Genomic DNA, 22,863 nt, shown 5'->3' with positions numbered 1-22,863 from the left:
ATGGAGAAGAGCTTGAACCTATTTGTATAAATTTCATCCTTTTGCAAACAAAGTTGTAATAAAGGCACATGAATAAAGTATTATCTTATTTAAGTATACTGATTATGTTTTTTTTTTTTCCTCATTTCTCTGTGGATTGTTTTGTGGTGAATGATAGTGGTGAGGAGAGATCTGCAATTTTCTGGCTATAGTAGTGATGAAAAGAGAGAAATTGGCAACGGAAAAGGAGATAAAAAGTTAGTCAAAGCATTTGACATAATTAGCTACATTGATAAAAAAAAATAAGTACAAAGTTGGTCAAAGCAGTTGACATAATTAGCTACATTGATAAAAATAAGTAGCATATCCATCTATATGATAATCCTGTTGCTTAACATAACATAACATAACATAGGATAAGATAAGAGGAACAAATTCATCAACACCACAGATATCCTAGTTTGTAGTAATACTATTACACCCATATTGGTTTGGGTAACTCCTCATACAAGAGAGGTCATCACCATCACCAGCACCAGCACCAGCGAGGTTCACAGCATTCATGGAAAACACGCCACTTAATCTTCGTGGTACATACATTCATGGAAAACACGCCACTTAATATTCGGGGTCACTGTGTTTACGGAATCCAGATCTGAGAACATTGAAAACACAATAAGTAACATTACCACTTGCACACTAAAATGTATACTACACTTGCTACACTTTCCATGGAGATAGATAGTAAAGGCAAAAGGACTATTGAACTGACCAGACAGCCTTTCAGCTTCATCTGGTGTGAGCTTTGCATAGAAGTTCAACGAGGTATATTGTGGACTCATCTTGAACTCAGGGCTGCAACAAGATTTCAACCCACACACACACACACACATATTTTAGGATAAAATAAATATATTTTAGGATAAAATAAATATATTTTAGGATAAAATTGTTTAGCTTTTTTATTTTCAAAAAAACTTATCATGCTTCACACACACACACTCACACACACTCACACACACACACACACACACACACATATATATATATAAGAGTATACAGACGATTATTAAAAGGACAGATATACCAGCCAGCATTTCTCATGATTTGACGGAACAAAATCATCATATCTTCACCAGATCCACGATGCTTTCTGACGTCTTCCAACTCCACAAGGACAACGTACTGTAGTTTAAAAAGTATTGAGTGTCATTCCCTTTTATCATATAAACAATAACTGAAAGAAGACGAGTGCAAAAAAAAACCTCTTGTCCAGGAAGCTCACGATATTCTTCATATTTTTCTGTCCAAAAAAAATAATATAAAAATCAAAAACCAGATTATGAACAATTATGATAGGTACATTTATGCAAAGGAAATGGCTGTACTATAATGAACATAATAAAGTAAGACTTGCCATCTTCGGAGTCAGAAGATATCTCCAGATTTGCCTTCTTAGGCGCTGAAACCAATCACATCAAAAAGTCAAGCTATGAAAAATGCAGTAATGTAATAACCATGATAGGAACATTTATGTAAGGAAAATGGTTGTACTATAATGAACATAAGAAAGTAAGACTTGCCATCTTCGGGAACAGGAGCTATCTCCTTCAGCTTCGTCTTCTTAGGCGCTGAAACCAAGCAAACACATCAAAAAGTCGAGCTATTAATAATGCAGTATTAACCATGATAGGAACATTTATGTAAAGGAAATGGTTGTACTATAATGAACATAACAAAGTAAGACTTGCCATCTTCGGGGTCAGGAGCTATCTCCTCCAGCTTCGCCTTCTTAGCCGCTGAAACCAATCATATCAAAAAGTCAAGCTATGTAAAATGCAGTAATAACCATGATAGGGATATTAATGTAATTGAAATGATTGTACTGTAATGAACATAGCAAAGTAAGACTTGCCACCTTGGGGGTTATCAAAAAGTCAAGCTAGGTGTATACTTATATAGTTTGACCTTGAGTTACAAAGTTAGACAAATACTCATCAAACAAACAACCACTAAATTTTTAGGTTAAAGAGATATTACATAAATCCATGGGTTGAGGAGAGATCAAAAAAAATCTTTGGGTAGAACAAATAAATATAGTTGCATCTTAATAAGCCTTAAACAAGTTGTAAACAATAAAGAAACATTAAATTTCAGTAATGTCTTTAGGGTTGATCATGTCCTAAGCCATTTAGGGCTTATTCACGGTAGGAGTTGTCTCTCATTGTCAAATATTTTGAGCATTCCAAATAGCCAATAGCATTATCAACTCTATGAGACACCTCCTCGCTTAAATTGAACATCACATGCTACAAACAGGAAAATAAATCAGGCACTTTTCAACACCACAAATTCTCCCTAAACCAGCTGAAATCCCAGAATCAAAAGTCATACTTGACATATCAATTAAGCAAGAACATGAAGCCAAGTCCAAACATCCAATACTCAAATGCGTACAACTTCATCCCGGATAAAAAAAATTATTCTAATTTTTTGCAGGCTTTGAATGTTATAGTTACGGCATAAGTATAACTAGTAGCAAGGCATAGGCAATCCATACAATAAATTTTTCCGACTAAAAACAAAAGCAAAATTAAGATAAAAAAAGATTAGATTAGAATACATACGAGGAGCATCTTTGACGTCAGGAGAAGGCATTTCTTAATGTCAACTGAACAGAAAGAACAAATGTCAAAGGTCAAATATTATATTTATATAGATGAAAATACTGTGAATCAAATGACATAAAAACAATTGATCAAGCCAAATGAACCATCAATGCAGCATGTATTAACTAATTGGAAATAGAGGTGGTTATCGGGCGGGTCAGGTGAGGGTCGGATCAAATGCGGGTGCGGGTCATTGATGGGCCATGAAAGGTTTATTGGCTACAAATTACAATTATACCAAGGGTAGATACTTGACATTGTCAGCAAACTATGAGTCTACACAACACAACAAGAAAATACCACCATTTTATCTGAATGAATGAATTATTCCGCCATTCATCACTAACATCATCCAACTATACTTTTGCATGAATTTATTGATTTCTAACCAAAAATTAATAAATTCACCAACCAATTCCTAATTAAATTTTGTATCGCAACTTTACTAGATAGTTATCAAGCCCCAGCAGAATCAAAATCCAATCAAAACAAATAATATCAAACAAAACCCAAATTTCAAAAGTCAACAAATTGTTTATTATTATCTTGACATTAGAAGAAAACCCTAACCTCGAAGATGAACATAAAAAAGGGATGCGAGAAGAGAAGAGAAACCCTAGAATGATAGATAAATAATCTAGTAACAAAGTAGAGAAGAGAAGACCTTACTTACTCAATCTTACCTGTAATATCGGCGGTGGAGAACAACCGGATCTCAATTCTCAATTCTCAATTCTCAATTCAGGAGTTTCTGGAAGAAAGAGGAACGATATGATATGAATATATACAACTTTTATAAAGAACATGTTTGAGGTTTGGACCAAAACTCAACTATATGTATAAACCGATTAAAGCCCAATCCAAACCCAAACCCAAACCCAATTAGATAGGAGTAAGTAATAAATTGGAATTCAAAAAAGAAAAAGTTATTTTCACCTAATTAAGAAGCACATACACCTCTCCATTCTCCAAGGTCTAACATGGCGTAAATCCGTATCCCGATAAACCTTGGACGCACGTACCGCATTGATGCAATAATAGACTTTGCTCATTGCGTCACTGGTATAATCCATAAATCTAGTGTGGCAGGGCGAGTTTTATCTTTCACATTCTATCTTTGTCCCAACAATGAATCTAAATTTCATCCACATCCCCGCCCCACTCGATCAACATAAATATATCATATTCACATATATCATATTCACATTTAGGAAAATTTGCGAGAAAGGACCTTTTATAGTGACATTTTGTGAGAAATGACCTTTTATAAAAATTGTTGTGAAATAGGACCTTGATCCAAAATTTTTTTGTGAAGAAGGACCTTTGCTCGGAAAGTGGCCGTTGACTGCCACTTTCCGGCGTTGACCACCAGCCCACCACAACCGGCAGTCAGAAAACACCCCCCACGGTCGTCAGAAAGTTAAAAAATTAAATGAAAAATAAAAAATTTAAAAAATTAATTTTTAAAATAAAAAAAAAAATTAATCTGAAAATTTTTAAAAAAAAATATGAAAAAACAAAAAAAATCTGAAAATATAATAAAATAATCTAAAAAATTAAAGAAAATTATTTGAAAAATTAAAAAAAAATTGAAAATAAAAAAAAAATCTGAAAAAAAAAAAAACTGAAAATATAAGTTATACCTCTTGTGCATGGTGTCTGTTGCTAGCACATACTTAGAAAATATAAGTCGAATTCCATTGAGAGATAATATCTACCAAGCTTGAAGAGCTTGTTTTAAGCCATAAATGGCTTTCTTCAATTTGCAAACATAAGAAGGAAATTTAGGATCAACGAACCCGGGTGGTTGTGCTACATACACTTCTTCTTGTAGTGTACCTAGTAAGAATGCATCATTGATGTCGTAACAATGTGACAATTGTTGAGATACTGCAAGGCTAAGAAGAGTGTGAATGGTAGTCAGTTTTACACCCGGGCTAAAGGTCTCCGTATAGTCAATACCAGGACGTTATTGAAAACCTCTTGCTATTAATTGAGCCTTGTTGAAAACATGAGTTAAAAGGTGTTAATGATATTATTGCAGAGACTGGCTTGTTGGGGGCAAAACCTGCAGATTTTCCAATGGAGCAGAATCACAAGTTAGCTTTGGCAGAAGGGAAAGATTTTTTAGATGGTGAAAAGTATAGACGGTTGATTGGTGGATTGATATAATTAGCAGTTACTAGGCCGGATTTGGCTTATTCGGTACATATTTTGTCACAATTATGCAGTCACCAAAGGAAGAGCATTGGGAGGCGGCTTGACAAGGTTTAACTACTATTAACATACTTCTAGAAACTACATTTATCATCTCATCTAGAAGCAACCTCCCCAATATCAAGCATCCTCCCTAAGCAACCTCCCCCATATCGGCAAAGCAAAAATTCAACCTTGAATTAATTCTAGTAGTTGTAATAGTAGATGAATTAAGGCTATAAATAGCCATTGATGTAAACCGTGAATGCTCAAGCCTTTGATAAGAAATACAATTAAACACTTTGAGTGTTCTTAGGTAGAGTGTTATCTCCCTAACCCTTGGAATAATATATTATGATATTTATATTATATTAAAATTCTCAGAGAAGATTTTATCAAATAAGAGAAGGGGTGTTTTTGAAGGGAAAAAACCACAGCAGGAATTGACATGTGTCATTCCTGGTGTATGTTTTAGTATTATGTTATTGATTGATAACTAAATGAATTACTATCTTACTTTTTGCTTGAAAGTACATTTTGCCTTTATCATGGTCCATGAGCTGTAAAAAGCTAACCCGACCCGAAATACCGACCTAAACCTGATTATTAACCTACTTGTTGAAACCCCAAAAAAATGGTGACCCGAACCCAATATGACCTGACTTGAAACCAACCCTAAACCCGAGTTAACCTGAGTATTTGAGACCCGAACCCGAACATTAATCGACCTAGAGATGACCCGACATCAATAGAACTCGTAAATTATTGACCTAAACCGAACCCGACCTTAACCGAGATTGACCCAAACCTGTTATCACCTGTCAAAATCCAAATTTAACCGACCTATTACTAACCAGACTCAAATTTTTTCGACTGGTTATTAAACTAACCCGAACTTAACCTAAGTTGTTACTAACCCGACCCAAATTTTACCCGTCTTATTATTACTAACCCGACCATAAATTCGACCTGATCCAAAATCAACACGACTTGTTATTGAATTAACCAATAAATTCAACCCGAATTGTTCCTAATAACCCATTTCGAACTCAACATAACCTATATTGACTTGACCCGATTTCAGATCACCTTAAATTCAATTTAGACCACCTTATTAATATTAATCTAAGTATAGATAGTTATAAAGTTACGTTGTCACTTATTATGTACTCGTATATCTTATCTAAACTTATTTGAACTAATTAGCATGAATTTAAACTTATCTGAAATTATTTCTCTTACAATAAATGAAGAAATTGATAATAATTAAACGTGAACATCATCACATGAACTGTTAACAAACTGACCCAAAAAAATGAACCTGAACCCGATTTGACCTGATATGAAATCAACCTAAAACCTAGATTAACCCAATATTTGAGACCCGAACCCTAACATGATCTGACTTGGAAATGACTTGACCTGATTGTAACATGCAAATTATTGACTTGAACCGAATCAAACTTAAACCTGAGAATGACCTGACTTATAAATGACATGACCCGATTATAACCCGTAAATTATTGACTTGAACCGAACCCGACTCGAACCTGAGAATGACTCTAACTCGTTTTAACCCGTGAAAACCCGAATTTCACCCAACCTATTATTCACCCGACCGAATGTAATTTGATTTATTATTGACCCTACTTGAACCCAATAATATGTATAACCTAACATGACCCAACTCAAGCCTTATTGGCTAAACAAATATGGCGACTCCACCATAATTGCTCATCATTGCTGCATGATGTGTTGAAAGCTAGGTACTTCAAGAATTCAACTGTCATAGAAGCTCACCAGGGTTTTGATCCAAGCTACACATGGCGAAGCATGTGGGGCTCTTAGTCGCTACTGCTAGATGGGTTGGGTTGGCGCATTGGAAATGGTACATCAGTGAAGGTGTGGTCAATGAATTGGGTTCTTGGCCTTTCTTTTCCTCCATCACCAAAACCGAGCAATGAAGTTAATGTCGAGTTAACAGTTGCTAGCTTAATCAACCATCAGTGCAAAGAATGGGACTTAACTGCTTTAAGTGAGCTTGTTGAAGATGAGCATGCTAAAATGATTTCATATATCCCTCTGTCTGTGTTCGAAGAGAAGGATGAGCTCTACAGGAAAGGCACGAAAAATGGTGAATACTCTGTCAGGTCGGGTTATTGGCTAGGCATGCTTGGAGCTACAAATATTAATGCTGATGATAATGTGATTTGGCGTGTTGTTTGGGGGCTTGATGGTCCTCCAAAGCTATCCCACTTTGTATGGAAAATCTGCAGAGGCAACATGGATGTCAAGGCTGAAATGTTTAGAAGACATATAGCTAATGATGCCCTCTGTCCTCGATGTGGAAGTGAGGCTGAAACCATTGATCATGCGCTATTTGAATGTGAAGAGGTTAGGATGATATGGGAAGGGTACGAACTGTCTGTAGCAATCCTTAATGCTCCGAGGGATAATTTTGCTTTTATGCTGTTGTGATGGTCTGACAGGTATGAGAAGAAGGTTGTTCGAAAAATCCTTGCTTTGATGTGGGCTATATGGTTTGGGAGAAATAAGTGGGTGCAAGAACAATTGAGGTTGGACATGGGATTGGTTACAAGGGGATTTATCCAACTTGTGGAAGACTATAGAGAGTATAATCAGAAAGTATGTATGAAGTGGCTCCGAAGGCACTCTCCCCTTCAACTCCCCTTCTGGTTGGGTTGCTCCTCCTGAAGGCATAATCAAGCTCAATGTTGATGCACATATGGCTGGAAATGGGTATGTGGGGCATGGTATTGTGGCAAGGAACTTCAAGGGTGAAATTATGCTCGCTACTGTGAAACGCTTGGATGTGGAATGGACAGCAGAACTGGCAGAGGCAGCAGCGTTGAGATTTTGGCACATGAATGCTTGGGTGGAATGTGATGCATTATCAGTGGTGAAGAACGTTAAGCAAGCTCCTGATGGACGATCTCCAAACTTACTGTTGTACGATGATATTAAGAAGCTTTCAAGTTTATTTAGCTTTTTTTACTATTTCTCATGCTAAAAGAGCCGGGAATGCCGTGGCCCATTTACTAGCTAGATGGGACACAAATGAATGTTCCGAACGTGTTTGTATGAACTCTTTCCCCCAAAGTATCTTAACTTTGGCAGAACTTGATTTGCAATAAATTTTCCGGCTAACTTTTCCTCAAAAAAAAAAAAAAAACATTTTCCCTCACAATTGAAGTAATTGATTTCCAGTTCAATTAAACAATGAAAAACGCTTAAAATGGAAAATCATTTTACATTCAACCAAACAACGAAAACCTTCATAAAAATGAATTTTCCAATGTAACATCCTACCAAATGGGGCCATATTGAGTCTCTAGAAAAATAAAGTTCAAAAATTAATTACATTAATAAATAATTAAATATTTTATAATAAAGTTCTTAAGAAAATAAATAATTCTAAAAAGAAAAAAAAAACTAAAAGAAAAAAATAAAAGAAAAGAATTAGAATAGTGTATAGGAGGGAAATTCCTCAAATAAAAACTCTATTTTTGTATGTAAAACCCTCCATTTGAGGCAGTTAAGAATATTCTAGTAGATATGTCTATGTTGTAAAGAAGACTATAAATATCTAGGGATCCTTCCCCTTATTTTTGTATCATCCACACAATTGTAATGTAAATTCTCTCAAACATTTTTTTTTTTTTTTTTTGGAAACATCTCACAAACATTAATACAAATCATTCTTTAAGAAACACGTGATCTCTCCTTAAACTTTCTAACTTGCTAAATCAAATAGAACGCTTTCCATTAAGAACCGTTTATATAATTTATCATAATTAAAATAAAATAAAATAAAATAAAATATGGATTTACATTATAAAACAGTGTTCTATGTTGCCAGTTTCCACTTGATTTGACGGTTATTATTTTATTTCAACCACACTCCGATCCACTAGTTAAAACCTAATCCTCCTAATTTCCCCTTAGCTTCGATCTACCGCCTCCTCTTTCTCCATTTTCCCAACAACTCTTTTTATTCCATGCATGGAGTTTTGTTTGCTTCCTCAAATCCCATTAATTAAGCTTTCTCCATGTCCAACAAAATCCCGAGGTTTCTTTAAATTATTTATTCCCTCATTGAAATCAGTTGTGAACCCAATTCTTTCAAGCTCAGATCGAAACCCTCGATTTTCTTCTGCCGTGGCAAGCGACTCCCATGAATCTCATCGCAAGCACGACATTACCTTCTGATAACGATTTGCCGGAGAAATCTAAGAGCCACAAGCACTGCCATTACCGCCACCATCGCCGCCACCATCGCCATAGAAGCTTCATCATATCACCATCACCTTCGTTGCATAGCCACCACCTTGGTTTGTTAGATTGCATCGTCTCACTTGAACAAGAGCATTTTAAATTCGATTTTCAAGAGCTACGGAGATAATCAACACTTGTTATGAGCAATTTATGAATTTATTTTATTTTATTCAATTTTGGGTATGAAATTTTATTAGTTCTTGTTTTTATAATTTAAAGGGTAATAATAACTTTATTGTTTTTTATTAGTCGTATATACTTCTATCATATCAGTACATAAGGATTCAATTTTAAGGGATTCAATTTTTATTTAATTGAAATTTTTACAATTATATACTATTGTTCATCCCAAAAAAAAATTAAACTACTTTTTTTTCAAAATTACCGAATCTGTCTGCAAGCAGAGCTAAACGTTGAAATCTAATATACTTTTTTTTGTTACAGAGATTTACATAATAAGGTTTTGAAGCAAAGAAGCTCGATAGAACGTAGATTGGTTTCGTCATATCAACAGGGATAATTATATAGATTGGAGTTGGTTTTTAGCGTTCTAAAATGAAGCTATTAATTTGATTGTACTATATAGATTTTGTAACTGATTTCATTTAGTGCTGCTATGTATGTATTGTTATTAAATTGAATTGAAATTTTAATTTACTAGTCAATTTGTGAATTCTCGATTAAAATTAATAAAGCATAGGTTTTCTTACTTAAAATCTAATCTACTACATACGGTTTCCAGACTAAATTAATGCTTCCATTTAAAATTTTTAAATCATTTTATATTTTTTTTTTATAAAAAGGGATAAAACAGAACTGGTTTTTGATTAAATAATAACTCTAAATTAATAAGGCTTATCTATATACTTCCTCCGTTTTCTTTTAGATGCAACACACACTTTTTCACGGTATTTAAGAAATGTGGGGTTCACATGATATAATACATAAAAATGGGATGAGTGGTTGTTAGGAGAGTAAATTAGTGGGTCATGTGCTTTACATAAAGGAAATAGTATAGTTTTTCCCTAAAGTGACTTTCCTTTTATAGTGTGTTGCAAGTATTGTGACATTTCCTTTTTAGGGAAGTGTTGCAAGTAAAAGAAAACGGAGGAAGTATATATTAAAACCCAAGGCAAGAATTGTAATCATGCCACGTGTCATCATTCTTGCCACGTGTCGTCATAAAATGATAAATGACGTGGGGTCTAATCATTAATTTCTCCTCACAAAAAATTAATACTCATAAATTCTAATTTCTTAATCCTCATTCTTTCGTTTGTTCATCCATACTTAGAAGAAATTATAATGGTAGATAAAAATTCCTGTAACAAATAAAACAGACTAATCTGAAATATAAAAGTTAGGTTACGTACTGCATATGTCATAGTGAATTTTGATTTTTTTTTTTTTTTAAAAATTATAAAATCACCAATAGATTTCACTTTAATTTATTAAAGATTTTTTTTAAAAAAAATAAAATAAAAAACTATTTACTATAGTTTTTTATATACAAAAAAATGACCCAGGGCATCGCCCGGGCCTCAAACTTGTTCTAATTAAATAAACCAAGGAACAAATAACAAGTGTCACATGGTTAGGAGTGGACCCCTTTCTCACTTGGTCCCCAAGGCATTTCACATGCAATGTGAATTAACCATGTGTCACCCAACCTTGAGCCCCAAGTTGGGTTCGGTTGGCCCATTTTATTTTGGCCCGTGTCCATGACCCATCAACCCGGGTCCACGCCCATTTGCCACATGTGTCCCCACCGTGGCCCGCCGCCACCATGGCGCTACCACGTGGCACGCTGCCAATGTGGCACGCTGCCACTTGGCGGCTGCCAACATGGCGGCCACGTGTGCTTCCGCGTGTGCTGCCACATGGCGTTTTTTTTGCCATGTGTGCTGCCACGTGGCATGCTCCTATTGGGCATGCATTCCTAGCCTTTTGCGTGGCTAGGATTTTACTTGTTACTTGATGCATTTTCCCGTCTCGCCAATTTCTAAATTTTGGCTTGACATTTGAGATTCCCCGACGCTCGGTTTCGACGCTCCAAGCTCGAATTTCCGACGTCTAAATGTTTAACACTCGGGCGACGAATCAATTTCTTCCGAATTAATTCGTCGAGTCAGTTCGTATATTTTGCTTGGGTGTGACCCAAAGGGTTCAGTCAAGATTAAGCTGTAATATTAATTATATTAATATTACTGATCGGAAGCGGCCTCCACCCAGGCATTCCGATCACTTGACCTTGCTGAATATATTAGCTTTCTAATAATTCTAAACCCGCTATCAAAATAATACACTTGTTCGAAGGACACCATTCCTTTTAGAATTGTGTTTAGCTTTTTTGTGTATATATTTTCTGATTTTCATGGATGAAATATATAAAAGATTCCATGGGAGATGAAGTGATTCATGAACATAATGAGGGAGCAAATTAATCAGAAAGTTAAGAAGGTAATAACCTCCAAAACGTCTAATTTATGAGAATTAAGTAAAGGGGGGTTACACAAGAATCCCAAGAGGAAGAGGAATCCGAGAAAAATGAAAACGGAGCATCAGATGGGCGCGCCCGGTCGGGCCCACCCGCCCGGCCGGGCGGTTGAGTCTGCTCGATTTCTCCTTCTTTTTTCCTTCCGTTTTGCAGATTCGGCCGCCCTGCAGGGCCCCCCTACCCGCCCGGCCGGGCGGGCTTCGCCCGGTGGGGCGCCTGGCAGGGCAAGCTTCGCCCCGGCTCCATTTCTTCTCTTTCTCACAACAATCCCCCACAAAGAGATGAAATGCTAACAACAAAAATTTGAGAGGCAACATTTGGGCATAAGAGGAGCTAAATACATAACACTAAGATATTACATAAGTAATTTAAAATCTAGTGCTTAGTATAATAGAACAATGAGTTACAAATGTAAGGGTGGAATAACCCTTGAAACCCCCACATTCTTGATCATGGAGTGGACAAACCTTGAAAATCCAAGATTTAACTCACGACACATACTACACATACATCGCTCCAACATTTTACATAAACTCCGAGAAGAGATATGCTTTTTATAGCCAAGCATATTCACCTTAGGTCTAGTAGAGGCTCTAGAAAACCGGCCAAGGTTTTCATAGAGGATGGCTAGTCCTCACAACCACATAGGTAAGTCCTAAAGTGCGTCTCAATACCACATTACCACACATATCACCATAGGAATAGGACAAATTGTAATGTGTATCATGGCCTTAGTCCAATTCCCCTCGATGATTCTTCAACTTGCTTTCTTGTTAATCCTTTCGTCAAAGGATCCTCCAAGTTCTTTTCGGACTTCACATAGTCCAGTGCAATTACTCCATTCTTGAGAAATTGCCTCACAACGTTGTGTCTCATATGAATGTGTCTCTTCTTTCCATTGTAGTTGTTTTTTTTGCAACTCTAATGGCCGCTTGTGAATCACAATGCATGGACACTGGTGATGAAGACTTCCCCCACAAGGGAATTTCGGCTAATAAACCTCTTAGCCACTCCGCTTCATGACCTGCCAACTCAAAAGCAATAAATTCAGACTCCATGGTGGAGCGAGCTAAACATGGTTGTTTTGAGGACTTCTATGATATAGCTCCTCCACCTAAAATAAAAACATAACCACTAGTAGACATCACTTCATCATTATCGGTAATCCAATTTGCATCACAATAGCCTTCTAAGACATTAGGAAAGCGATTAAAATGCAAGCATACCTCCATAGTACCTTTAAGGTACCTTAGTAATCGATGAAGAGCAACCCAATGTTCCTTGCTTGGATTATGAGTGTATCTACTAAGTTTACTAACGGCATATGCAATGTCGGGTCTTGTGCAATTCATCAAGAACATCACACTGCCAATTATCCTTGCATATTTCTCTTGAGAAACACTTGAATCCTTGTTTTTCACAAGCTTCACGGTGGGATCATATGGTACCTTGCTAGGAAACACATCAAAAGAGTCAAACTTTTTAAGTATCTTTTCTACATAGTGAGATTGACTCATGGAAAAGCCGTTCTTCGTTGTCCTTAGACGAATTCCAAGAATAACATCGGCTTATCCTAGATCCTTCATTTCAAACTTAGTAGAAAGCATTGCCTTAGCATCATTCACAACATCAATGTTAGTACCAACAATAAGCGTATCATCAACATATAAGCATATTATAACACAAGATGATCACACTCTTTAGAGTACAAACAAGAATCCGAGGAATTGGCAACATAACCACAACTCCTAAGAGTACTATCAAACTTTTCATACCATTACTTAGGAGCTTGCTTAAAACCATACAAGACTTTCTAAGCTTACACACGTTGTGTTCTTGCCCTTTCACCACAAAACCTTCCGGTTGAGACATATAGATTTCGTCCCCAAGGTCCCCATTAAGGAAAGTCGTTTTGACATCCATTTGGTGAACAACTAAGTCATGAATAGCCGCTAGTGCTATGAGTGTTCATGGTGGCAATCTTAGTCACGGGTGAGTAGGTGTCAAAGAAATATATACCTTCCTTTTGGGTGAAACCTCTAATCACAAGTCTAGCTTTGAACTTATCTACGGTCCCATCCGGTCTAAGTTTCTTCTTGAAAATCCACTTACTACCTACGGGTTTAGTCCCGGCTCCATTTCTTCTCTTTCTCACAACAACATACAAATGAGTCATTAGGACAGTACAATTTATAATGGACAAGAGGAGATTTAAATATGTGACTGATAAGTGTCACTTATGTCGCTATTTTTAGGAGTTTTCTTGTTAGTTTTTCATAGTTTTTCTATCTTTTTACTTGGTTTTAATAACGTTTTACTACATTTGTCATGTTTATGTGTGAAATGTCGTTATTACTCAATTTTGGCTTTTCTTGCATATTTTGGTGGCTTATGACATTAGATTAAACTTTATTGGTTTACTCTTATGTTTAGGAACACTTGGATAAGTTCATTGCTCAAGATTGAAGAAATATAAAACATAAAAGAACAAGTAATGAAGAAATGTGCACTTGATTGGCAAAGATCATACTTCAAACGCCTATATCTATTGATCTACAAAACATTTTGGGGCGATTCCAATTGGAGATGAAAGCTTATCTTGAGAGCTTTCCAACGACAGGTCATATGCTCAATTCCGATGTAAAACGTGGGAGATATGCTCATTTGAAGCTGAGTAGTTTGCCCAGTCCGCAGCCAGGAGCGCCCGCTCCTCAAGGCCGCACGCCCGCTCCTCACAGGGTGTGCAATTTTGAAGTTTGGCAGAAAGTTTGGAGCGCCCGCTCCTGAGGGGGTGCACGCCCGCTCCTCTACGCGCTGCTCGACTTTTTGCGGAGCTTCCTAGGCAATTTAGTAAGGGCCATAAATAGATTTTTTGCTCATTTTAGAGGGGGGAATTCATATTTTCAGTAGTTTTAGGTTAGTTTTAGGTTTTTAGAGAGAGAAACTCTCAAATTTTGGAGAGAGAAAGTGAGAGAAACAATGGTTTTTATGGATTTTGGATAATCAAAGGAGGAATTTGATGATTTGAAGATCTCCATTTTATATCAATGAGCATTTCTTACTCTCTTATCTCTTTATGCTTTATTAATTGCTTTGTTAATCATGTTTAAGTAGATTTCATTCTACTAGGTGTTGAGTGAAGTGGTTAATTGAGTTACTTGAGATAAAATTTGATGATAATTGTGTGATTAAATTGATTGAATTGATGATGGCATGTTGTTTGTTTTAGATTGGATTGATCTCCTAAGATAACAAACTTAATTGCATGTTAGTTCTAGTTTGACAAGGGATTGTGAATTAGAATTTATATATTTGATTGCATTTTGGGTAAATTTCTTCTATGCACCTAGTCAATGAGGGATCTAGGCTAGGAATTTGAGAGATTACTCTTGAGTGTAATTAATTCTCATTTTAATTCTTTCTTTGCATGATTGATTATCAAATCGATTCCCATTAACTTGTTAATTATTCAAAGTGGAACTTTTCCCCTAGTAGACTTTATAATATCTTGATCTTTATATGTGTGTTAGTGTAGTTGTAGTGTCCACTATCCATAAACCGACTTCAGCGTAGCTTAAGCATTAGATCGAGAACAATCCAACATTACCGTTCCTTGTGGTTCGACTCCGAACTTACCACTAGACTTGTTTAGGGGTTAGTTTAGGATTATAATAAATTTTGTTTGGTCGTGAGGAGGTTAGTCAACGACCTAATTACCCCGCGCTCAGTGACCTATTGTACAAGCTTGTTTTGTCCCCATTTAAATGACATTATAATTTCAAGCAAGAATTGAAATCATTACAAGCGCTCTGTGCGCAATGATTTGGTTCAAGGCCTCATAAATTTTTACCTACAAATCTTTTGTACGTGATTCAACTTTAATTACATGGTTCCTTGTTTCGAGAGCTTCAACTTGATATATTACACGTCCAATTATGTTGGGAAATGAATGAGACTAACATTTGAATTGCATGTGGCCCTACTAAGGCGTTAGCCTCAATATGGGGCTTATTTTTAGAGGAAGTATCGAGATTTTGAGGCTTCCACAACCCACCTCTCCCCACCTCTCCCCTTATACTACCTCCGTTATATATAATAGCAATAATTGGACATAAAGTGTGAGTGAGAGATGTCCAATCGTTGCACTAAATACAACCGGAGGTAGTAGTAATTTTGAACCCCAAGACCTCCCCCCGGTAATTGTAGGAACTTTGAACCCAACTTTAAATGATCGAAAGGTGTACAAGAGAGAGCTTTCCTTTTAGAGAAATAAAGTACCCCGTAGATATTAGGTGGCTTTAGATAGAGAAGAGCTTGAACCTATCTATATAAATTTACAAAGAGAGAGCTTTCCTTTTAGAGAAATAAAGTAGATAATAGGCGGCTTTAGATGGAGAAGAGCTTGAACCTATTTGTATAAATTTCATCCTTTTGCAAACAAAGTTGTAATAAAGGCACATGAATAAAGTATTATCTTATTTAAGTATACTGATTATGTTTTTTTTTTTTCCTCATTTCTCTGTGGATTGTTTTGTGGTGAATGATAGTGGTGAGGAGAGATCTGCAATTTTCTGGCTATAGTAGTGATGAAAAGAGAGAAATTGGCAACGGAAAAGGAGATAAAAAGTTAGTCAAAGCATTTGACATAATTAGCTACATTGATAAAAAAAAATAAGTACAAAGTTGGTCAAAGCAGTTGACATAATTAGCTACATTGATAAAAATAAGTAGCATATCCATCTATATGATAATCCTGTTGCTTAACATAACATAACATAACATAGGATAAGATAAGAGGAACAAATTCATCAACACCACAGATATCCTAGTTTGTAGTAATACTATTACACCCATATTGGTTTGGGTAACTCCTCATACAAGAGAGGTCATCACCATCACCAGCACCAGCACCAGCGAGGTTCACAGCATTCATGGAAAACACGCCACTTAATCTTCGTGGTACATACATTCATGGAAAACACGCCACTTAATATTCGGGGTCACTGTGTTTACGGAATCCAGATCTGAGAACATTGAAAACACAATAAGTAACATTACCACTTGCACACTAAAATGTATACTACACTTGCTACACTTTCCATGGAGATAGATAGTAAAGGCAAAAGGACTATTGAACTGACCAGACAGCCTTTCAGCTTCATCTGGTGTGAGCTTTGCATAGAAGTTCAACGAGGTATATTGTGGACTCATCTTGAACTCAGGGCTGCAACAAGATTTCAACCCACACACACACACACACATATTTTAGGATAAAATAAATATATTTTAGGATAAAATAAATATATTTTAGGATAAAATTGTTTAGCTTTTTTATTTTCAAAAAAACTTATCATGCTTCACACACACACACTCACACACACTCACACACACACACACACACACACATATATATATATAAGAGTATACAGACGATTATTAAAAGGACAGATATACCAGCCAGCATTTCTCATGATTTGACGGAACAAAATCATCATATCTTCACCAGATCCACGATGCTTTCTGACGTCTTCCAACTCCACAAGGACAACGTACTGTAGTTTAAAAAGTATTGAGTGTCATTCCCTTTTATCATATAAACAATAACTGAAAGAAGACGAGTGCAAAAAAAAACCTCTTGTCCAGGAAGCTCACGATATTCTTCATATTTTTCTGTCCAAAAAAAATAATATAAAAATCAAAAACCAGATTATGAACAATTATGATAGGTACATTTATGCAAAGGAAATGGCTGTACTATAATGAACATAATAAAGTAAGACTTGCCATCTTCGGAGTCAGAAGATATCTCCAGATTTGCCTTCTTAGGCGCTGAAACCAATCACATCAAAAAGTCAAGCTATGAAAAATGCAGTAATGTAATAACCATGATAGGAACATTTATGTAAGGAAAATGGTTGTACTATAATGAACATAAGAAAGTAAGACTTGCCATCTTCGGGAACAGGAGCTATCTCCTTCAGCTTCGTCTTCTTAGGCGCTGAAACCAAGCAAACACATCAAAAAGTCGAGCTATTAATAATGCAGTATTAACCATGATAGGAACATTTATGTAAAGGAAATGGTTGTACTATAATGAACATAACAAAGTAAGACTTGCCATCTTCGGGGTCAGGAGCTATCTCCTCCAGCTTCGCCTTCTTAGCCGCTGAAACCAATCATATCAAAAAGTCAAGCTATGTAAAATGCAGTAATAACCATGATAGGGATATTAATGTAATTGAAATGATTGTACTGTAATGAACATAGCAAAGTAAGACTTGCCACCTTGGGGGTTATCAAAAAGTCAAGCTAGGTGTATACTTATATAGTTTGACCTTGAGTTACAAAGTTAGACAAATACTCATCAAACAAACAACCACTAAATTTTTAGGTTAAAGAGATATTACATAAATCCATGGGTTGAGGAGAGATCAAAAAAAATCTTTGGGTAGAACAAATAAATATAGTTGCATCTTAATAAGCCTTAAACAAGTTGTAAACAATAAAGAAACATTAAATTTCAGTAATGTCTTTAGGGTTGATCATGTCCTAAGCCATTTAGGGCTTATTCACGGTAGGAGTTGTCTCTCATTGTCAAATATTTTGAGCATTCCAAATAGCCAATAGCATTATCAACTCTATGAGACACCTCCTCGCTTAAATTGAACATCACATGCTACAAACAGGAAAATAAATCAGGCACTTTTCAACACCACAAATTCTCCCTAAACCAGCTGAAATCCCAGAATCAAAAGTCATACTTGACATATCAATTAAGCAAGAACATGAAGCCAAGTCCAAACATCCAATACTCAAATGCGTACAACTTCATCCCGGATAAAAAAAATTATTCTAATTTTTTGCAGGCTTTGAATGTTATAGTTACGGCATAAGTATAACTAGTAGCAAGGCATAGGCAATCCATACAATAAATTTTTCCGACTAAAAACAAAAGCAAAATTAAGATAAAAAAAGATTAGATTAGAATACATACGAGGAGCATCTTTGACGTCAGGAGAAGGCATTTCTTAATGTCAACTGAACAGAAAGAACAAATGTCAAAGGTCAAATATTATATTTATATAGATGAAAATACTGTGAATCAAATGACATAAAAACAATTGATCAAGCCAAATGAACCATCAATGCAGCATGTATTAACTAATTGGAAATAGAGGTGGTTATCGGGCGGGTCAGGTGAGGGTCGGATCAAATGCGGGTGCGGGTCATTGATGGGCCATGAAAGGTTTATTGGCTACAAATTACAATTATACCAAGGGTAGATACTTGACATTGTCAGCAAACTATGAGTCTACACAACACAACAAGAAAATACCACCATTTTATCTGAATGAATGAATTATTCCGCCATTCATCACTAACATCATCCAACTATACTTTTGCATGAATTTATTGATTTCTAACCAAAAATTAATAAATTCACCAACCAATTCCTAATTAAATTTTGTATCGCAACTTTACTAGATAGTTATCAAGCCCCAGCAGAATCAAAATCCAATCAAAACAAATAATATCAAACAAAACCCAAATTTCAAAAGTCAACAAATTGTTTATTATTATCTTGACATTAGAAGAAAACCCTAACCTCGAAGATGAACATAAAAAAGGGATGCGAGAAGAGAAGAGAAACCCTAGAATGATAGATAAATAATCTAGTAACAAAGTAGAGAAGAGAAGACCTTACTTACTCAATCTTACCTGTAATATCGGCGGTGGAGAACAACCGGATCTCAATTCTCAATTCTCAATTCTCAATTCAGGAGTTTCTGGAAGAAAGAGGAACGATATGATATGAATATATACAACTTTTATAAAGAACATGTTTGAGGTTTGGACCAAAACTCAACTATATGTATAAACCGATTAAAGCCCAATCCAAACCCAAACCCAAACCCTATTAGATAGGAGTAAGTAATAAATTGGAATTCAAAAAAGAAAAAGTTATTTTCACCTAATTAAGAAGCACATACACCTCTCCATTCTCCAAGGTCTAACATGGCGTAAATCCGTATCCCGATAAACCTTGGACGCACGTACCGCATTGATGCAATAATAGACTTTGCTCATTGCGTCACTGGTATAATCCATAAATCTAGTGTGGCAGGGCGAGTTTTATCTTTCACATTCTATCTTTGTCCCAACAATAATCTAAATTTCATCCACATCCCCGCCCCACTCGATCAACATAAATATATCATATTCACATATATCATATTCACATTTAGGAAAATTTGCGAGAAAGGACCTTTTATAGTAACATTTTGTGAGAAATGACCTTTTATAAAAATTGTTGTGAAATAGGACCTTGATCCAAAATTTTTTTGTGAAGAAGGACCTTTGCTCGGAAAGTGGCCGTTGACTGCCACTTTCCGGCGTTGACCACCAGCCCACCACAACCGGCAGTCAGAAAACACCCCCCACGGTCGTCAGAAAGTTAAAAAATTAAATGAAAAATAAAAAATTTAAAAAATTAATTTTTAAAATAAAAAAAAAATTAATCTGAAAATTTTTTAAAAAAAATATGAAAAAACAAAAAAAAATCTGAAAATATAATAAAATAATCTAAAAAATTAAAGAAAATTATTTGAAAAATTAAAAAAAAAATTGAAAATAAAAAAAAATCTGAAAAAAAAAAAAAAACTGAAAATATAAGTTATACCTCTTGTGCATGGTGTCTGTTGCTAGCACATACTTAGAAAATATAAGTCGAATTCCATTGAGAGATAATATCTACCAAGCTTGAAGAGCTTGTTTTAAGCCATAAATGGCTTTCTTCAATTTGCAAACATAAGAAGGAAATTTAGGATCAACGAACCCGGGTGGTTGTGCTACATACACTTCTTCTTGTAGTGTACCTAGTAAGAATGCATCATTGATGTCGTAACAAAGTGACAATTGTTGAGATACTGCAAGGCTAAGAAGAGTGTGAATGGTAGTCAGTTTTACACCCGGGCTAAAGGTCTCCGTATAGTCAATACCAGGACGTTATTGAAAACCTCTGGCTATTAATTGAGCCTTGTTGAAAACATGAGTTAAAAGGTGTTAATGATATTATTGCAGAGACTGGCTTGTTGGGGGCAAAACCTGCAGATTTTCCAATGGAGCAGAATCACAAGTTAGCTTTGGCAGAAGGGAAAGATTTTTTAGATGGTGAAAAGTATAGACGTTGATTGGTGGATTGATATAATTAGCAGTTACTAGGCCGGATTTGGCTTATTCGGTACATATTTTGTCACAATTATGCAGTCACCAAAGGAAGAGCATTGGGAGGCGGCTTGACAAGGTTTAACTACTATTAACATACTTCTAGAAACTACATTTATCATCTCATCTAGAAGCAACCTCCCCAATATCAAGCATCCTCCCTAAGCAACCTCCCCCATATCGGCAAAGCAAATTAAAAATTCAACCTTGAATTAATTCTAGTAGTTGTAATAGTAGATGAATTAAGGCTATAAATAGCCATTGATGTAAACCGTGAATGCTCAAGCCTTTGATAAGAAATACAATTAAACACTTTGAGTGTTCTTAGGTAGAGTGTTATCTCCCTAACCCTTGGAATAATATATTATGATATTTATATTATATTAAAATTCTCAGAGAAGATTTTATCAAATAAGAGAAGGGGTGTTTTTGAAGGGAAAAAACCACAGCAGGAATTGACATGTGTCATTCCTGGTGTATGTTTTAGTATTATGTTATTGATTGATAACTAAATGAATTACTATCTTACTTTTTGCTTGAAAGTACATTTTGCCTTTATCATGGTCCATGAGCTGTAAAAAGCTAACCCGGCCAGAAATACCGACCTAAACCTGATTATTAACCGACTTGTTTGAAACCCCAAAAAAATGGTGACCCGAACCCAATATGACCTGACTTGAAACCAACCCTAAACCCGAGTTAACCTGAGTATTTGAGACCCGAACCCGAACATGAATCGACCTAGAGATGACCCGACATTAATATAACTCGTAAATTATTGACCTAAACCGAACCCGACCTTAATCGAGATTGACCCAAACCTGTTATTACTTGTCAAAATCCAAATTTAACCGACCTGTTACTAACCAGACTCGAATTTTTTCGACTGGTTAAAAAAAAAAAATTAACTAAAACAAATTTACTTTGTCTAATAAATCAAAAGTAAAGCAATGCTCTATTCTTTTTTCTCTTTCTTGATTCTCTTCCAATTTTTGTCTTCATTCTCTTCCTCTTGATCCATAACCTTTGCTAGGAGACAACCATTAGAAGACCTACACTCTATTTTAGTATAGATAGTTTCCCCCTCCGCTAAAACCCCATGTTTCTTCTCTACCCAAACTTCCTTTTTCGTAGAATCAACCTTTCTTTTCCCTTTATCTTTCTTAGAACTTTTCTTCTTTAGCATAATAGGAGTTTTGAATTCACTCCTTTCCCCTAGGCGTTCCTTAACAGGGACCTTTTTGTCACCTAGACGATCCTTCACATTGGTCTTCTCAATCTTGACTTGAGATTTCTGGAATCTTCCATCAAGCCATTGTTTCACTTTGCTTGACAAACAAGGTGGATCCTTGTGGGTAATCACCTCCCATAAGGGCCTACCACTCCAACATCTGTCAAAATGCTCAATCTCTTGTGACACAGGAAATTCATAAGGACGGTAGAGATCTCCTGTAGGAATGGTTTGTGCGAGACCATATTGTCTCATAACTCTACAAGAAAAATTAATCTTGACAAGCTCGGGAGACGACAATATGCTTGGTTATTACAACCAACCATCGCCTCAATCTTCCACCAAGGAACGATCCAGCTTATGGTAAAATCACCGGCAGCAAACACCTTGCTCCATTCACGGCGACCTATCTTCAAAAATCGTTTCTTTCGACGGACTATGCAATTTGGGACATATGTGTGTATATCGTCAGGAGGATTAATAAGCTTTAACCTCTCCATGAGCCATATCTGTAAAATATGTATTTAATTAGTATTACGGTATAAAAATATTTTTTAGTTCTTGGTAAATTAAAAATAGCATTATTTTATACCTGTAATAAAATTGGAGAACCTCGAAAGGGTGCTCTTGGATTCTTTCTTAATGCATCCAACCATAGCATAGTCTCTCCAACAATTAGCGGCATTGGATTTCTCCCAGACTCAACTTGTTCTATAACAGATATAATCATTGATTGGCCTTAATTATCCTTACCACTAACTAAAAGTAAT

General features: G+C 35.8%; 2 protein-coding genes across 8 annotated transcripts; both read right to left on the bottom strand.

Annotated features, from left to right (window-relative positions):
* Positions 1-230: 230 nt before the first annotated feature.
* On the bottom strand, positions 231-3,447 carry LOC145614949 (uncharacterized). 4 transcript variants are annotated; one of them, XM_081670026.1, is made up of 9 exons: positions 3,332-3,447; positions 2,607-2,650; positions 1,731-1,778; positions 1,563-1,610; positions 1,397-1,441; positions 1,245-1,282; positions 1,067-1,164; positions 752-834; positions 231-634 (listed from the first exon to the last, which is right to left on the bottom strand). In XM_081670026.1, exons 2-9 carry the CDS (start codon positions 2,635-2,637, stop codon positions 558-560), a joined length of 468 nt encoding a protein of 155 aa, XP_081526152.1. In that variant the 5' UTR covers positions 2,638-2,650; positions 3,332-3,447; the 3' UTR covers positions 231-557. The 4 variants fall into 4 exon arrangements, with proteins under 4 accessions (XP_081526152.1, XP_081526154.1, XP_081526153.1 ...); XM_081670028.1 differs by having other exon boundaries at positions 3,322-3,420; XM_081670027.1 differs by having other exon boundaries at positions 3,318-3,416.
* Positions 3,448-16,257: 12,810 nt separating this feature from the next.
* LOC145614984 (uncharacterized) lies at positions 16,258-19,472 on the bottom strand. Of its 4 annotated transcripts, none has more exons than XM_081670064.1 (9): positions 19,357-19,472; positions 18,632-18,675; positions 17,756-17,803; positions 17,588-17,635; positions 17,422-17,466; positions 17,270-17,307; positions 17,092-17,189; positions 16,779-16,861; positions 16,258-16,661 (listed from the first exon to the last, which is right to left on the bottom strand). In XM_081670064.1, the coding sequence occupies exons 2-9, from the start codon at positions 18,660-18,662 to the stop codon at positions 16,585-16,587; spliced, it is 468 nt and encodes a 155-aa protein (XP_081526190.1). In that variant the 5' UTR covers positions 18,663-18,675; positions 19,357-19,472; the 3' UTR covers positions 16,258-16,584. The 4 variants fall into 4 exon arrangements, with proteins under 4 accessions (XP_081526190.1, XP_081526192.1, XP_081526191.1 ...); XM_081670066.1 differs by having other exon boundaries at positions 19,347-19,444; XM_081670065.1 differs by having other exon boundaries at positions 19,343-19,441.
* Positions 19,473-22,863: the final 3,391 nt, after the last annotated feature.

This window comes from Chenopodium album, chromosome 25, assembly GCF_948465745.1.
Source record: "Chenopodium album chromosome 25, dcCheAlbu1.1, whole genome shotgun sequence".
In the NCBI taxonomy this organism is placed as follows: Eukaryota; Viridiplantae; Streptophyta; class Magnoliopsida; order Caryophyllales; family Amaranthaceae; genus Chenopodium; species Chenopodium album.
Note: the sequence above shows the minus strand (reverse complement) of the source record. Positions and strands in the feature narration are given on the sequence as shown.

Bases quoted from the DNA above. Each gene is read 5' to 3' on its own strand.
- LOC145614949 (XM_081670026.1), bottom strand. From the start codon at position 2,637: ATGCCTTCTCCTGACGTCAAAGATGCTCCTC. The intron at 1,779-2,606 runs GTATGTATTCTA...GATTGGTTTCAG, and splicing joins TGACGTCAAAGATGCTCCTC to CGGCTAAGAAGGCGAAGCTG. The intron at 1,283-1,396 runs GCAAGTCTTACT...TTTTTTGGACAG, and splicing joins ATCTTCTGACTCCGAAGATG to AAAAATATGAAGAATATCGT.
- LOC145614984 (XM_081670064.1), bottom strand. From the start codon at position 18,662: ATGCCTTCTCCTGACGTCAAAGATGCTCCTC. The intron at 16,862-17,091 runs GTATATCTGTCC...ATCTTGTTGCAG, and splicing joins ATCATGAGAAATGCTGGCTG to CCCTGAGTTCAAGATGAGTC. The intron at 16,662-16,778 runs GTCAGTTCAATA...CAATGTTCTCAG, and splicing joins TGAAGCTGAAAGGCTGTCTG to ATCTGGATTCCGTAAACACA.